The sequence below is a fragment of the Pelobates fuscus genome, chromosome 9 (assembly GCF_036172605.1).
Source record: "Pelobates fuscus isolate aPelFus1 chromosome 9, aPelFus1.pri, whole genome shotgun sequence".
NCBI lineage: Eukaryota > Metazoa > Chordata > Amphibia > Anura > Pelobatidae > Pelobates > Pelobates fuscus.
Window position 1 is genome coordinate 161,691,482 of NC_086325.1, and position 18,759 is coordinate 161,710,240.

General features: G+C 43.2%; 1 protein-coding gene across 1 annotated transcript in view; it reads right to left on the bottom strand.

Moving 5' to 3' along the window:
• DBH (dopamine beta-hydroxylase) overlaps positions 1 to 18,759 on the bottom strand; it is a 39,424-nt gene that overhangs the window by 11,153 nt on the left and 9,512 nt on the right. Inside the window, exons 4-9 of the mRNA XM_063431684.1 lie at positions 16,498 to 16,674; positions 16,146 to 16,248; positions 10,370 to 10,536; positions 5,716 to 5,859; positions 5,443 to 5,481; positions 2,149 to 2,208 (exon numbers count right to left, since the gene is read on the bottom strand). Of these exons, the coding sequence (XP_063287754.1) occupies positions 2,149 to 2,208; positions 5,443 to 5,481; positions 5,716 to 5,859; positions 10,370 to 10,536; positions 16,146 to 16,248; positions 16,498 to 16,674 (690 nt within the window). The remainder of the gene's footprint in view (positions 1 to 2,148; positions 2,209 to 5,442; positions 5,482 to 5,715; positions 5,860 to 10,369; positions 10,537 to 16,145; positions 16,249 to 16,497; positions 16,675 to 18,759) is intronic.

Genomic DNA, 18,759 nt, shown 5'->3' on the forward strand with positions numbered 1-18,759 from the left:
CTGGTCGGCGTATGTTAAGGTCTGGAAAGTATGGGAGGAGGCGGTGCTTCAGGTAGGGGGGGAGCTTTCCGCGGTGCGGAGGCTGGATGTTTTGTTGTGGATTCTTTGCCAATTGTTTGTTAAGCAGGCCTCGCCGGCCATGGTCGACAGGCATATGTCAGCTCTGGCTTTTTTATTTAAGTTCAACGGTTGGGAAGATGTCACTAAACATTTCTTGGTTCGGCAGGCTATCAAGGGCTTCAGGAGAGGGAAGAAAACGGCTGACTCGAGGCGGCCGGTGTCTTTCGGAATGCTTCAACAGTTAGTGGAGCTGTTACCCTCGATATGCCGCTCGCCTTTCGAGGTTGAATTATTTGCAGGTGCATTTGTGTGGGCCTTTTTTGGGGCGTTTAGAGTCGGCGAGCTGGTGAGTGTGAACAAGGCGGGGGTTGGGGGGTTGCAGCAGGAAGACGTGGTAGTCAGCGCTGACAGGGTGAGTATCAGATTGTGCAAGTCAAAAACTGACGTTTTTGGAAAAGGCTGCACGGTGGTATTGTACGGGTTTCCGGGGTCCAAGGTGTGCCCGGTGTTGCGGGGCGCTAATTATTTAGCGCTCCGGCCAGAGGGTAAGGGCTGTTTTTTCGTACACGCTGACGGGTCGGCGCTGTCACGTTTCCAGTTTACCAGGGTCTTCCGGATGGGACTGGGGAAGATGGGCCTGGAACCCTTGCAGTTTGGTACTCATTCATTCCGTATAGGGGCCGCGACAGAGGCGGCGAGGTTAGGTCTGGGTGACGAGAGGATAAAAAGGATTGGTAGGTGGGAATCCTTGCGTTTCCGATCGTATGTGAGGCCGGACAGGCTGGTGCAAGTTAAAAAAAAAAAAAAAAAAAAAGACATTTTGAGAGCTAAGTATTTTGCGTGGTGGTGTTGGTGTCGTGACGGTGGTTTGGAGGACGAAGTACTAACTTTTATTTCATTTCAGGTTGGACGGTGTGGGTGATCGGCCATTCGTTCGTGTATTGGGCACAGAAGAGAGCTGCAGCTAGAAGGAGCGGAACACAGCTGGGCTTTCCTCGGGAGCGGGTGGCGATCTCATGGTTTGGTTTTAGGGGATTTAGCTGGCAAGGTTTGAGCAGTGTTTTGTTCAGGAAAGTGTATGGGGGGGCGAAGCCTGATGTGGTAGTGGTGCATGGCGGGGGGAATGATTTGGGTCTTGTCCCTCAGAGGGAGTTAGTGAGATGGATGAAGAGGGACATGGACCGGCTGGTAGGGCTGGTCCCTGGCGTTGTAGTGGTGTGGTCGGAGATGGTCCCCCGATTTGCGTGGAGGCACGCTAGGGACTTGGATGCGGTAGCCCGTTGCAGGGGCAAGGTGAATAGGGCAATGTCAGCATTTATTAGACGTTTGGGGGGAGTAGTTGTCCGACACAGGGAGTTGGAGGGCATGTTGCCCGGTTATTTCAGGAGAGACGGGGTTCATTTGTCAGATGTAGGGACTGACTTGCTGAACCTAGGATTTCAGGAGGGTATTGATAGGGCCCTGTTTTTGTGTGGTGGGGGTCGCGCATGTCCTTAAGGGGTCAAGGCATGTGCTATGGCGGAACAGGGCATGGTAAAGTCGGAAGTTGGCTGGAATTGGAAGTGGATAGGCCAAGGCCTAGGCCGGAGTAGGCCAGGTGGATAAGAGTGTTGGTAGGTTCAAGCTCTTCGGTGGCTACGAACCTAGGGGGTAGGGGTGTCTGGGTACACCCCTACAGTTACGTTTGGTTGGGGCCTCTTTGGTAGGCCGTGTGTTATAAGTTAAATGTTATTGAAATGTTATTTATTGTTTAAGTGCTAGGGTCATTGTCAGGGGTATTGTATGGGGGGATAGTAACAAAATGTCAGAAATGACAATGACCCTAAATTTGTTAATTTGTTTGAAAGTTAATAAAGCTGTGGACGTTATACTCCAACAGAATAACTGGTGTCCGAGTCTTATTAAGGTAATTTTAAACTAACACCTGCCGAATAACGACAGTGCCTATGTCATGGCCTTTGCCGTGAGCCCAGTGGTTGATTGATACAGGACTCAGAGATACCTGGCTGCAAGACAGAGGCTACATAATGCAGTATTAAACCCCATCGCTGGTATCGCCCCCTGTAGGGGCACTGAGTGCACACTTACCACCGTAGCGCTCCTTCTATCTTCAGTGTTGTAAGAGCAGCTTGTAATCAGCACATCGCCCTGCGGGATAAAGGACCAGATTTAAAGAGTTTTAGATCTCTGCCAGAGTGACGCTCTCATTCTCAGACCCTCAGGAAGCCGAGCAGTTAAACATTATTCCATTATGGCGGGAGGTTGGCTAACCACGGCATATTGTATGGCCCTACTGGCTATCACCAGATTAACCCCATCCTGACTGACCATACAGTGCTACTAACCATCACCAAATTAACCCAATCCTGACAGCGGCTAATTATACGGTGTTACTAACCATCACCAAATGAACCCAATCCTGACAGCGGCTGACTATACGGTGCTACTAACCATGACCAGATTAACCCAATCCTGACAGCGACTGACTATACGGTGCTACTAAACATCACCAAATTAACCCCATCCTGACAGCGACTGACTATACGGTGCTACTAACCATCTCCAAATTAACCCCATCCGGACAGCGACTGACTATACGGTGTTACTAACCATCTCCAAATTAACCCCATCCTGACTGACTATACAGTGCTACTAAACATCACCAAATTAACCCCATCCTGACAGCGACTGACTATACAGTGCTACTAACCATCACCAAATTAACCCCATCCGGACAGCGACTGACTATACGGTGCTACTAACCATGACCAGATTAACCCAATCCTGACAGCGGCTGACTATACGGTGCTACTAACCATGACCAGATTAACCCAATCCTGACAGCGACTGACTATACGGTGCTACTAAACATCACCAAATTAACCCCATCCTGACAGCGACTGACTATACGGTGCTACTAACCATCTCCAAATTAACCCCATCCGGACAGCGACTGACTATACGGTGTTACTAACCATCTCCAAATTAACCCCATCCTGACTGACTATACAGTGCTACTAAACATCACCAAATTAACCCCATCCTGACAGCGACTGACTATACAGTGCTACTAACCATCACCAAATTAACCCCATCCGGACAGCGACTGACTATACGGTGCTACTAACCATCTCCAAATTAACCCCATCCGGACAGCGACTGACTATACGGTGCTACTAACCATCACCAAATTAACCCCATCCTGACAGCGGCTGACTATACGTTGTTACTAACCATCACCAGATTAATCCTATCCTGACAGCGACTGACTATACGGTGTTACTAACCATCGCCAAATTAACCCCGTCCTAACAGCGACTGACTATACGGTGTTACTAACCATCGGCAAATTAACCCTGTCCTGACAGCGACTGACTATACGGTGTTACTAACCATCACCAAATTAACCCAATCCTGACAGCGGCTGACTATATGGTGCTACTAACCATCACCAAATTAACCCGGTCCTGACAGCGGCTGACTTTTACAGTGTTACTAACCATGACAAGATTAACCCCGTTCTGACAGCGGCTAACTATACGGTGCTACTAACCATCACCAGATTAATCCTATCCTGACAGCGACTGACTATACGGTGTTACTAACCATCACCAAATTAACTCCGTCCTGACAGCGGCTGACTATACGGTGGTACTAACCATCACAAAATTAACCCAATCCTGACAGCGGCTAACTATACGGTGCTACTAACCATTGCCAAATTAACCCTGTCCTGACAGCGGCTGACTATACGGTGTTACTAACCATCACGAAATTAACCCAATCCTGACAGCGGCTGACTATACGGTGTTACTAACATCACCAAATTAACCCTATCCTGACAGCGGCTGACTACACAGTGTTACTAACCATCGCCAAATTAACCCAATCCTGACAGCGGCTGACTATACGGTGTTACTAACCATCACCAGATTAATCCTATCCTGACAGCGGCAGATTGTTGATCGTCACTTTAACGCTGCTACCCAGTTATTTAAAAGGAGAGAGTACTTTCTTGCTTTAGGATATTAAGCGTTATTGCATTGGGACAGCTTAAAAACCATTAATAACGTCAATAAATACAAAAGGGTTAAATACAGAATAATCTGCTAACCAATGAGAACATCTAGCAGCAGATGCGACTATCATTTGGTGCTAGCCCATGTTAGCACATTTCTGGCCTCCAGGGGGGTTTAGTTACCAGAAAGAGGCCAAGTCAGCGATGCTCCCAGTTCAGCTAGCTTGATCGTGACTGCCCCTCCAGATCCAGGACTGTTGGGAGGTATGCTGTAATGTGTTTATTAAAGAGGAGGAAGTGGACACAAAATGCCACTTTAATAAAAGTGAGAGTAATGAATAATGCATCGGATCGTCTTATTGGATATTTCATTCAATTTCCTTTCATATAATTTAATATTAAACATATTAGTGGTTTGTTTGTTTCCCCGGCGGAATCTCAGGGTTTCCCCGTCTTTCTCATATTGATGGTTTAATACAAAGAGATTGCTTGCGATGGGACGCAGGGGTCATATTGCCATGCTGACCTCTGATCCGCTAATCTTTCGCTTTAAATTCATATTGATCGGAGATGTTGGTGAGCAATAACTGTGTTAACTTCAGCCATTTCTAGACAATAAGCTTTATTTACTAAACAGTGAATCGTTTCAACTTGACCATTGAAAAATTAGTTCTTTTACCTAGTTTTTACAGATAAGCTATTTTGACCTACATTTTAAAATCTGGTTATTAGTTCAGCCAAATTCACTGTTTAGGTTATTAAGCAATCTTTGTTATTTACACGTCGATATCATTCTGAATTTTATTTGTCATTTGCGGATTATATTTAACCCCACGCTGGCAACCGATGTGAAAATATTCTCCTTGTGAGTAGCTAGCCCTCTCCTCCCTCCCACCCAGTGGATGATCCCCATCTCCCTCTGTCACGTAAATAGGTTATTTTAAAAATATATATATTTTGTGTTTTTAAATCTATTTTAGAATACCTATCAATAGTCTGAAGGTAGGCAGGACAGCCTTGGTTTTGGAAGGCTAATTGAGGTTTCCAGATTTGTTCCAGAATAACGCCCCCAATCAGCACTGCTTGATGTGCGAGAGCTGCACAGTGCTGAGTTCACTCGGGGCCTTGAACAATGGGCACTGAGTGGGCAGACCTGCCCGATTCATGCAAACCCCTACCCACAGTGGCTTGCCCCCACATCCTCTCTCAACTTCACACCCCCCTGTAATAAAATCACTACTTTCTTCTTAAAATAATAAATGATGTAATTGATAATTAGTGTATAGACGGCAATACGAAGCCATGCAGGATTCCAGATATGCTAAAAAAGAATATAATTACGTCATTAGAAAAACTTTACTTACAGGCAAAACGTGGACCATTTTCTTTAACATACGGATTTCCTAAAGGTGGTAAAAGAAACCAGTAAGTACCAGTTAATGAAGAATTTATTCTTTATTACCAGTTTCTAATCACATAGGCTATATTCAGTAAGATTCAAAATGTAATTAAACATTATGAGAAAAAGGGTTATCGGACAAGTTTAATGAAAGCCAGCTTAACAGGCGTTCCAGCGACAGTAACATTGTATCCGGACTGCCCCAGGATGCCTTTGTTGGCCCGTAATATACACCTACCTGAAAGTGAGGACTGAAATGTTTGTCTTCATTCAAAACCTCGACCTCGCGGCCCTCACGGACCAGCATCGTGCTCACCGCCCGTCCGGTCAAATGTGTGTGAAGCTGGGAGCCAAATACGCGGATTCCATCAGGGGGAAAAGCCTAGAAACAGACACAAATGACATAAGATGTGTTACCGTACAGGGCCAGTCTTGGACAAGCACTAAGAGAAGTAAAAAGGTGAATATACAATAGTAAAAAATGTGTGGTAGCGGAAAATAGCTACAGACCACCAAGTGGAAACCCCTTATACCACTTTTAGGACTTTTATATTCTTAATTCTATTAGAACTTCCATTTTATGCTATTTTGCACTTTTTATTTATTCCACCAATAAAGGTTTTTTTTTATTGAAATATACCTGAACATCTCATCTTTATCAAGCAACCACCTAGAGGATTTAAGGAGCAACAAGAAGGATGGGGACATCCTATTAAGTGTCCCACTACGCTCCCCATGAGAGCCATATGCTAATTTGGCTCTGGGCTTGTGAGTAATAGTGCTCTATTTTTTATAACACACTTTAACTATACAGTATTATACTATGTTATTCTGTTTTATCCCCTAGAATCATCAGATGTGTGTTCCACTAATTATATGTATTTATAAGCACTAAGAGAGCCTGGAAAAATAGAATCTTGTAGCGACTTCCCTAAATAAAGTGGGATTTTTTGTTAGATTTTTATGCAGTTTCTTCTTTTTCCAAAATGGAAGGATGGATTAATGGACACGTTTCTCATATCGCACAATTATAGGTGTCAACATCCCATTTGTTCTTAGTGCTTGGTGGATCACAACCCGCCTAGCCGACCCAATTTATAACGTATTAGAAGAGTATAAACTATTTAAGTGATATCGCTCACATTCAGAATGTTTTCACAACCCGACTATATCTTTTTCAAACAGGGTAATTGCTTTGAGATATTAGAATTATTGTCCCTGAATGACTGTTTTTTTGCCTTTTCTTACATATTCCAAGTCCTGACCCCACACCCTTTTTCCCCCCAATCCTCGTTAAATGACCTAGACCTATCAGCTTCCATCAAAGGGGTGGAGTAAAACAATGGGGAGGAGCAAACATGCAAATAAATGTAAGATGGCGACCGCCAATAAGGTGAAGATTTGAGAAGGTGACCAGTCTGCTTTCATTTATTGTCTGCGAGGAAGTGGACTAACCATTGAGATGCCTTCAGAAGTTGGCGCGTTGAATCGGCCTACAAATAATCCTTACATTCAAGTTCTTAAAATTATATCTATATTTATCTTTAAAATTATATCCATATCTAGCTATAACACAGCTGCCAATAGCTTATTTATCCATTCAAGTCATGTTCTTTGGGACATTTTGTTGCAGCTTGGATTCCTTTTTAAATAACCCACTTGTTTTTTGGAGGAGACGCTCATTGAACAACAAAGAATGAAATTTGTTTGTTAAAGACTTGTTTGTTAAAGACATATTTATTTAGGTGACGAACGCAACTGCAGTGTTTTAAACACCTGACTGTAATTATAAGTTGGGATCCTGCTAAAGAAGAAAGTCATGTTTTCTCTGAACTGCTCAATAATTAATGCATCCCTGCTTCATTTAAATGTTGTTTCTGCTTGAGAGCGCAAGGTGGGATGCGAGGAGAGGAGGGAGGGTGTATTGGGCCCAGGAATTTCCAATCCTAATCGCAGTTTTACAAAGACTGACCTTTGTTGTAATCAAACAATACGATGAGTGCAGTGTATCACACATGGAATTCACAAACAGTGCACTGGTTAGCAATGGCATGATCTAGATTTTGGTAACAAGCGAACATCAGACTAGTAAATGGCTTGTAACGGTAATAGATAAGGGGCGTTCGTGTTTATAGACTACAAGAATGTATTCTATAAGGTACGTAGTGTAAAAAGTGATTGAAGAATAAAACAGAGTAAATTAAAACGTTTCATAAGGATCTCAGACCTAGATTTTATACATTTTTTTTTTTAGTTTAAAGTCAATTCTCCCTTATAAAGCATTGTTTATTATTTATCCAGTAAAACAGATACTGTGGATAATTGCAAATTCTAGGGCAAAATACCCAAATAAGAGAGCATTTACGAATTGGGTACAACTGACATAAAATGTGCACATGATTAGTGAATGAAAATACTGCTGAATAGTGAATTTTCTGGGGATACCTTTCTAGGGGGACTGTAAGATCCAACTATTCTTTCAGATTAGAATACTGACAGATGGACCGTTGTCCGATACTGGGACAACCATAGTCACAGGGAGGTAGGTCATTTTATCCTAAATTTTGCAATTTCACTGCAATGTTCTGTTTATCTCAGTAGCACAATGTATCTCAGTAGCACAATGAGGAAGTGTCCTTAAATTAAAGTAATAACGAGCCATCTAACATTAGCCCACAGTCAGCTCACATGCTTGGTTTGTGATAATAATTGAAACATTTCTTTTGGAAGGAGTGGGGTTAAATACTTTCCCCTGACATTACAGCTGATTGCGCCCTCTGCATGGGCTGTGCCTTAGTAAACAGAAATCATAGTAGGCAGTTTTTGCTGTAGTGGGCAGTCGGTGAAATCTCCAGCAGTCCCCAGGTGTCAGAATTGTGGAAAATTAGTAACAAGTCAATGGCACGATTTAACTTCCTGTACCGGTGCCCTGCACCAGCGATTCTGCCTCTGAAAACCACACTGAGCGCAGCTCGCGTGAATAATTCATCTCAATTTCCAGCAGATCTTGAACGCAACGTGTCAAGTGAAAGACAAAACCATATTTGGGTCTCTGCGTGATTCCCCCCCTCGGGGACAGGCATGTCAAGTCTACAGTGCACAGGGGTGGAACCTCCAATTCAGCCCTTCCAGGCGTTTCATTTAATTTATTTGAAAATAAATTTTATACTGGTTGAATATGTTGATATTTTTTTAATCCTCTCTTAATATGTAACTCTTGACGTTAAAGCCCTTTTGAGATGGAGATAGTGTTTACAGAAGAATTGTGAAAATCCCAACATAGCATGACATGAAAATCTCCTATTATTACAAAGAAAATAATTAATTTGCATTTAGTGCCGAATGAGGATGATATCAGTGCCAACACATTTAAACACCACTTTTGTTTGATCTCTGCAGTTTCGCTGGAACTATACATAGAGTGATTGTTATGACCTTTTTACAATAATCGACCTGTTCAAACTTCAGGGTCACAGTGTTGATTCCCGGCAGAGTCAATTCAGCATCTCATCCTTCAGAGATTGAAAAAACAAGTGCTGGGATCTAGAAGATTATAATATCCATGCAGTAGGACTTGGCTGAAAACAAGAGCCATCTGTCAGTGCTATTCAATAAAGTGAGAATTCAAAGTGGATTTCACATTTAATGCCAAAGTAGCCAGACAGGTAGTATAGCTGGTTTAGAGAATGTTTCCACTTTGGCTATTACTTTACATTTGGAATTTACTTGCTCGCGTTAGTGAATTACCCTGTGTGTATTCTCGCTGGTAAAATACTATGATATCATCTTGCTCTGCCAAACCTCTCTAGGAAATCTTGTTGTCAAGTCATGCTCTGTAAATCAGATTGTTGATTGACAGTTACATCTTATAAAGAGGGTCTGCAGAAGTCGGGGTCTTTTATTAACCACATTTAACATTCCTACACTTTAGCATTTTGGCTTTTTTTTAAACAAGGAATAAATGAGAAATTCTGCACATAACCCGTGTTTGCTAGTTCTCTTTCATTTCCTGAATGTGGCCCTAAAGATCTTGCAATCATTTTAGGAAAACCGCTGATTTTACACTTGTAAACCCAAAAAGAACATGGGACCATTCTTTGTTTTAGATGTTAATTGTCAGGCAGAGATTTCTTGGTGGGAGCCTTTGTTCTCGAATGCTGTGAATCTCCGGTACATAAATGTAGCCTTCATTATTAATTGTTACAGGGAGACCTTTCAGTCTCCATAATAAGAAAATTCAAATCCATCAAAAAAGAACAAACAAACTGCAGACACCCCGCCATGAATACCCATCAAACATTTATCGCATCTCATGTTCCATGAATACATACTGCCATCATCTACAAACGTAATCCCTGACAGACACAGAATGCATAAACACGCAAGTACTTTTGAAGCCTGGCAAGGATAGGTGTGTAAAGGCAAGGAAACATTATCCTAGATGTAATGGAATGACAGAATCGGCTTTATCCGCAACATGTTATAGAGCTAACATTATATCTGAATGAAGCACTACTCCATACCACCCAAGTGTCCCGAGGTAGGGGGGACAGTCCTTGGGTTGGGATCTCTTTCTCCCTCTTTTCTATCATAGTGTCTCTCTTTTCTAAGAGTTCCACCCTGTTCGTGAGTCTGAGTGAATAACATAGCCCTGGCCAATCACAAATCTCAAAGCAATGGATTTTTTTAAAGCTAAAATAAATGTGTTTACAAATCAGTCTGTGTCAGTATTACACACTTCAAGGCATATTCTTTGAACATTTCTGTAGTGAAATCTGAGTTCGTTCTTTGGCTCAATGTTCTGTTCCCCTAATGTAATGTTATTCTGCTAGCCTTAGCATCTTCCGACACTTAGTCCCGTAAAGTTAAACGAGGCTTTGACTTGCACTCACCTTGTTGGTGCACTTGTCCGTACAGTAACCGCTCAGTACAAACTGTTTCTGGAGTGGTGGGATGGCCATAAGTGGAGTGTAGACCAAACCCAGCTCTATGATGCCCGCATCAAACTTCCGCAAGGATGGCGTGTAGTGCAGGCGAATTCCGGAGGAGTCTCTGAGCCCTAGAACCAAAAACCCACAAAAAAAGCAATTAAAAATATTGTCAGTATAACTACAGTGATATTCTAGTAGCTTAAAACTTTGGTGCATATCTCAGAACAATATTTCATATTCGTATGAGACCTATGAGAGGCTGAAATCTTTTCTATCTTTTCTATTACTTGATTTTTAAATTTTTTTTAGGGGTGGAGTTTTTTTAATCTTAGGGCAGCTGCATTGGAGCCTAAAATATCCAGCTACCTTTTAAATGCCAGAATTCTCTGTTTAGTGAATACGTCTGTAGCACCAGAATATTGCACCATTTTTAAAACTTGTTCACAAAGCTGTAAAAAGTTCTGACATATAAAATACAAATATATACAGAATATTTTTTGACTACAGCAAACGAACTGTAAAGTATAAAAATGAGTTATGGAGAACGTGTACGCCAACTGACATTCCATGCTGTATTTTAAATCTTATAAATCTGTAGATCAATGTAAATAAGCTGAATTTGTAGAGATTCTGCATTTTGAGAAATCACATGACTCCTTCCCGAAATGTCAAACTGAATTTTTAACAGAAAGACAAAACAATTGCTTAGCATCTAATTATAACAGAACGGATTTTGGATTCCAAACCTTTCGGTGCTGAGATCTGCTACGTGTTTCGAGAATTGCTGAATATTTAGTTAATAAGACCTGTGTTTTATTTTAGCTGCCTCACAGCATTAACAATGTAGTAAACTAGGTAGCGAAGCCAAATATTATTATTAGTATTTATAAACTCCAACATATTCCACAGCGCTTTACAATTATAGGAAGGGGGATAGGTGAAGAAGGCCCTGTTCAAAGAGCTTACAATCTATGATGATTTGAGAAATATTGGCCACATTCCCGTCAATAAAAAGTAACAATATTCATTTTAAGAACGTTATAAGAAAGGCATAGGCACAGGGAACAACGCTGTCAATCAGTTCTAAGCAGTCGCTGACGGTTTTTATCACCAAGGGACTGCGCAGCAGATGAGAGCCATGAAAAGTTTAATCAGACAATTTTCTAATATATGCTGTTGTTATTCGCGATCTTGCCTTAAAAATGTGGAATTGTAAATAGCGGCATTAAAAGGTCACGTGTCATTAAAGCCCAATTTATAATGATTGGTGTGATTACCTCACGGGGTGCAACGCTTGCTGTTCCAATGATACGGGGTGCAGTAGTGTACCCAGTGTAGTATGTTTAGGGGTACTTTTGGTACCCCTAAACAGATTTTAATAATTGCATAAGATGGAACTGTCATTTCTCTAGAAGTAATATTTTCGCATTCACTCAATACTGAGCACTTACCGAGGTAAGTAGTGCTGCAGAAATAAATGTAAAAAGTGGGGTACTTACCTCCACTGCACCGCTAGACCAAGGGAGACATTTTTGCCCCATGATGCTCTGGGCAGGCTTAGCATCTGCTGAGAAATGGCCGACGAGTACATACGGGCTTAGTGCCATGCACGTGAGTGCTTATGCGCATGTACATGTGGCCATGCATGCATCATTTCAGAAGTAATTCAGAACTAATTTACATGCCCTGATTATGCCAGGAAAGCCAGTCATTTCATTTAAATTATGTAATAAATTGCTAACTTCACTAACTTCACTAACTTTTAGTTCGCCATTAGTTTGTGTAAAAACACCCACCTACGACAGTTCCATTTAATACCAACCACATCTAAAAATATTGCGGCCATGTCACTGGTGGGTGCGCTTCAGTTTTATTAACAGATCGCGTCACTTCGAGGCAAGACTCACTCGGAGTCATCAGGCATTTGCCACAAGCACTAGAGAAATTTATGAAGGGAACGTGGTGAATGTCTCTCCATCCATCGCGTACACACAAACCGCAGATGGAAATGTGATTTTGTTCGTTCGTGGGTCCTTCCAGGGAAATCTGCTAATGAGCATTTGCCTGGGGGCAACAATCATTAGCAGCAACAGGAAAGCTTTAAGAGCAAAATAAATCTCTGTGAAGATGTGACCAGGAATGTCACTGAATAATGATCCCTAAGGTTGGCTTAACCCCTTTCGAGCTGGAATCCATTCTGGACTTTTGAAAACTTGAAGGGAGGGTCTACTAAACGTAGAAGAACAATACTTCACATATTAAAGGGACACTATAGTCACCAGAACAACTACAGCTTATTGTATTTATTCTAGAGCGTATAATCATTCCTTTCAGGCTTTTCGCAGTAAACACTGTCTTTTCAGAAAAAATGCAATGTTTATATACAGCCTTGGGATACTTCCACTGGCCACGTTCAGATGGCTGCTAAAGGTGCTTCCTGGGGCAGTGCTGCACACAGTGACTGACATTCAGTGTCTCCACCGTCTGCATGGAGACTCTGAACTTTCCTCATAGAGATGTATTGATTCAATGTATCTCTATGAAGAGATGCTGATTGGACAGGGCTGCCTCTGATCTGCCTCCTTGACAGTCTCAGCCAATCCTATGGGGAAGCACTGTGATTGGCTCAGATCACCACTTCTGATGATGTCAGCAAAGGAGGCAGATCAGGGGCAGAACCAGCAGCAGCAGACTGGAATAAAAGGTCAGATTATACTATATTTAAGGGACAAGGGGGAGCACTGGGGCTAGATGGAGGTTTTAACACTATAGGGTTAGGAATACATGTTTGTCTGACCCTATAGTGTTCCTTTAAGATAAACCTCTACAGCTCCCATGTCGTTTTGCTCCAGTGACCAGTGGCGGAACTACCGCTGTCGCAAGGGGTTGCAGCTGCGAAAGGGCCCGTCACTCCAGGGGGCCCAACCGCCACTGGCATTGTGATGCGGCCCCGGCCGTGCAGAACAACCGCCGGGGTCGCATTGAAGGGGCCCATAGGGTGGCCCATGCTCTTGGGGCCACCCGATGGCAATGAATTTCCTGGGGCCCGGTCAGCGCTATGGTGCTTTACCAACGTGACCGGGCTCAGTGATGTTGTCAGAGCTGTGAGGAAGCCATCACTTCCTCCCAGCTAACAGCCGTGCGGGAGGAGAGTGCCGGGGAAGAGGAGGAGAAAGTCAGAGTAAGAGCTCTGACTCCCATCAGCCTGAGCCACTGTACCCAAGGGAAGTCACCCTCCTGCACCTTAAAGGTAGGAAACAGGAGGGTGACTACATTTTTCTGCATGTGTCTCTATATATGTGTATCTGTCTGCATGTTCAGTGATGTATTTGCACTTTCCAGGAAGCGGCAAAAAACGCCGCCCACAAATGCCCAGGCAAAGCCTTGTTAGCCTCGGGACAGGCGGCTAGTGGATCTCCAGGCGGGCGACGAGAAAGCACCGATTTGTGAGCTCTCCCTAGTCAGCTCCCTTGCGCACCGCAGAATGATGCCAGGAGCCGGAATATGGCATCATATTCTGGTTTCTGGCATCAGTCTGCTGAGAAGGAGGGAGCTGAGCAGGGACAGCTCACAAATCAGCACTCCCTTACCACCCGCCAGGACTTCAACTGGCCGTCCAGCTCTCCTAAAGGTAGAGAAAATAATCATCTGTGAGTGTGGGGGTTTAGGCTGCTTCAGTGAGGAAGGGGTTTATAGGGAATTCTGACAGTCTGCTTTAGTGAGGAAGGGGTTAAATGGAATGGTGATGGCCTGCCCCAGTGAGTGTGTGTGTATATGTCTGTCAGTGTGTGTGTGTGTGTGTCTGTCAGTGAGTCTGTGTGTGTATATCTGTCAGTGTGTGTCTGTGAGTATGTGTATGTCTGTCAGTGTGTGTATGTGAGGGAGCCTGTGTGTCTGAGTTACTGTGTGTGTCTGTCAGTGTGTGTCTGTGAGTGAGTGTGTGTCTGTGATTGTGTGTGTCTGTCAGATTGTGTCAAATCAGTGAGTGTGTGTATGTCAGTGTATCTGAGTGTGTGTCTGCCAGTCAAAGTGTTTGTTAGTCTTTAACAGGAAGAGGTGTGGTCTTGACAGGAAGGGGTGGGGCAAATGTAAATTAGGGGGTGTCCGTGTTCTGTCATGCCTTGGGCAGCACAGATCCAAAATACACCACTGTGAATGTGTTTGTGTATCCGCATGTGCGTTCGTGTGTGTCTGAGTTTGTATCTGTAGAAGTGTCATTCTGTGTGTCTGAATGTGTGTCTGTATGTGTTATATTATACAAATGGAGGGGCGCAAGGGGGGGGGGGTTCTAGTTATGCCTCTGGCAATGGCTATACTGCAGATGTCTGAGCTACTTTTTCCATGATGCCTCACAAGGTTCTCATTGGGGCAATGTAATATCTTGCATTGCGGTTTTATCGGGGAAGTGTCAAATTAAATGCTTCTCGTGTTTCACAGACCAGATCACTCATCTTGCAGGGAGAGAAGCACACATTCTTGGTCGTGGATAGCAATGGATCCGGCGCAGTAACTAGCGAAAAAGACACAAAGCCTGCTCGCTAAATAGTTATTTGCGGGGAACCGACATGGAAGTAATTTAGGAAAAAATAAACAACGAAGGGTAAAAAATTATACTGGTGTAAAGTTTAACTCGAAAGTGGCGCGGACAATGTCAGGATCTCACATGACGCCATCATTCATCTGCCCACTCCTTCATTAACATTTTAGAAAACCAACAAATATAGCAGCGGAAAGTTAAACCACAAGCTGTCCCCGGTCTGCTGCGCATAAACACAAAATCCAATGATCTCTTAATTCATTAATGCTAAAAATAAAATATTCGTGACTCAGAACCAGCAAGTAACTGACAATTATGCCGTATATTTTAGAATCTCTATTTGCACGAGTTCTGGTTTCTTATTTCTCAAATCTATATATATATTTTTTTCCATTCATTTACGGTTTAGGGATCAATGATTAAAACGGTCTTACAGAATGTTTGCATTTAAAATCTCCTGTGAAAAAGGTTTTGAGGATCACAATACTGACGTTCTAATTTTCCTAACCTGACTGGATGCCTTATTCCCTAAACGGAGAATTATAGAGAACTGAAAAGAGAGCATGCAATTTTGGCTACAATTGCTGCGCTGTACAAATAGTCGAATTTAGAGATCTTTTGACCAAAAATATGCAATCCCTTGTCCGTTCCCCAATTCACATTTTACAGAATAAACCCGTGAGATACTATATAAAAAGACGTATTTATATTCTGGTCTTAGTATTTCTGCCGACGACGGAAAACGCAATTACAACACAATGGTGGTGGCTCTAATTGTAAAAATATAAATTAAAAAATCAATACAAACTCAGGGTAATCCTCTGCTGAGTAGTCTAGGTGCTAAATCTTACCTTACAATACTCCATAGCAGTTGGCCTTTGCCCTGTAACATGTATTAAAATATAATACAAAAAGATACAGAACAGGAATGAAAATGCCTAGAATTTTTATTATTAATAGTATTTATAAAGCACTGACTTATTCTACAGTGTTTTCCAATATTATAAAAGGGGTAATTAAACAATAAATGCGACATTTATAAAATGTCACCGGAACAATAGGTAGATGAGATCCTTGCCCAGACGAGCTTACAGTCTAGAGGAGATCAAGACTGGTCGGACTCTCGGTGTTCAACTACAGACTTAAACAAACCATTTTGTGACATGACAGGCGAGGGTATATTTATTTTTTAATCTTTACCTTTTAATTGAAGGGGGTTGTGATAGTGGACTTCGAGCCGAAGGAATCTTGAAGAACCAGGTCCACCAAAGGCAAGACCGACATCTTCTGGGTAATAGAATGGCTACAAGAAAAAATGGAATGTTGAGAACAAACTTGGCAGTAGATGTTCAGGCAGGTAGACTATACATATTCCATCACATTTATTATCACTGAGATCACTATCAAGCATTATCTCAACAAATCAACTGACTGGCCATCAGACAATGCTAAACGAAAAAAAACTAGAGATTCTATAAAATATCGAAAAGTAGAACCTGATATTTGCTCTGTATTTTTTGCTAGGTTTAACACACTCATAAATAAAATTCACCTTCGCGCCCATGGCCCAGGCAGCAAGGACGTGCCGGCAGTGGTTTAGCTTCTCTGGTTTCATTTTGGCATCACAAGGTCCACTGAAATGAGGTATGGTCTCATCATCTGCAGAACACTGGAATACCTCCATGTGATGTACAATAGCTTCATGGCCCTTCGTAATCACTGGCTCATACTGCAAGGGATAATTAGAATACAGTACAATGAACACATTCATTAATATCACACCCCATTATCACTTGTGTTAAATGTTCCTTGAAACCATGAAATGAAAGCCTAGTCTTTCTCAGTTACACAGAGGACTGTAGGGGTAACTTTACATTATTCAGACCCCAGACAGCATGAGAATGATATTGCCCCCCATTTTACAACATTTATGGGGGTGTTTTTGTCACAACTACCAGGGTGGTCCAACACGCAAAGCTATGTAACATCTACATAGATTATAGAAGATAGACAGAACGTAAACTGGTCCTTAGAATGGACAGGTTAATACGTTGAAAGACAGAGAATGGTCAAGGGAAAGCAGAGGTTAAGGAAGCCAGAAATACACAAGATCGATAAGGAAAGCCCAGTCAGGGAAACCAGAGATAAGAGTAGTCAGGAATAGCCAAAGTAAAAATACCGGGAAGATCAAATAACAAGAACAAGGAAAACGCACTCTTGGGAACCAGGAACTGAAACCGCGACACGGCAATGAGCTAGGGAACTTCAGGGGTTTAAATACCCCTCCATGTGCTGTGATTGGTCAGAGCTTGGCCTGGTGTGCGTCGATGTTGTGACATCACACGCATGTTCGCGTTATCCTTGGAGGTGGAGCTACCAACGTCCACGACCTTGTGGTCGGTGCCATTTTGTTTGATGCTTGTGGAGGGGACGGACGCTCCAGCGGGATGGCTCCCGGCTTGCTGCTGAACAGGTAAGTTCACTAACCTGTCAGTGTGGTCGTCCTGATCAGGTGCGACCACGTGCAGCCACGAGCTGGGGGCCGTGACAGTTTTATTCCATTATGCTAAGCTCGCCCATTAAGTGTTCAGAAGTTTCAGCAGAAGACAACCACCCATCCCGAATATTTGGAATTACTGAAAAGGGGATTCTGTGTCCAAAAATATATTTAATTTTTAATACATGTAAACAAAAATATGTATTTACTGGAATGTGCACAGCTTTTTCCCAAGACACAAAATGTAGTCCATGGAGCAGCACAGCTTAGTGGAATAGGGCCTTGACAGAGCTAGGAGGCGGGCATTCATAGTTGGTATGTTTGGATTGGCTAGCTATCTGAGATGGGCCATGACAGAGCTAGGAGGCGGGCATTCATAGTTGGTATGGTTGGATTGGCTAGCTATCTGAGATGGGCCATGACAGAGCTAGGAGGCGGACATTCATAGTTGGTATGTTTGGATTGGCTAGCTATCTGAGATGGGCCATGACAGACCGAGGAGGTGGGCATTCATAGTTGGTGTGTTTGGATTGGCTAGCTATCTGGGATGCGCAGGCTGTTACATATAGGACAGCCATCTTAAATGTTCCCAATCTAATGCTTTCTCACTGACCTTCTTGTTATCCCTACCACCCTCCCTGATTTTGGTTAGGTTTGGAGTTACCCTCCGTCTGGCCAAAGCAGCAGAGGGCTGGATAGGTAAATTGGGGGGTGGAATGGGTTCTTATTATGGATTGAATTGATAAATGTGTTTTAAAAGTTGGCATGTGGTTTAAAAGTTGGAGTAGTAGGTAGTGATGTCCCGAACGGTTCGCTGGCGAATAGTTCCTGGCGAACATAGCGTGTTCGCATCGCCACAGACGGCGAACATATGCGATGTTCGGTCCGCCCCCTATTCGTCATCACTGAGTAAACTTTGACCCTGTACTTCACAGTCAGCAGGGGGCCCCCACCCGCCGCTCAGGGGTGGGGGCCAGGGGGGAGGACATTAGGTCCACACCCTTATTTTTGTTTAGGGCCCCCAACCACCGCTCAGGGGTGGGGGCCAGGGGGGAGGACATTAGGTCCCCCCCAATTTGTATTTAGGGCCCCCACACACCGCTCAGGGGTGGGGGCCATGGGGGAGGACATTAGGTCCCCCCCTTATTCTTGTTTAGGGCCCCCACCCACCGCTCAGGGGTGGGGGCCAGGGAGGAGTAGTTTTAAAGCACGTTATTCCAAACAATTTAGGAATGTTAGGTGATTTATGCCCTTTATGGATTACAACCAGACTCTGCATCAACTATGTAATTTTCCATGGGAGTTTTGCCATGGATC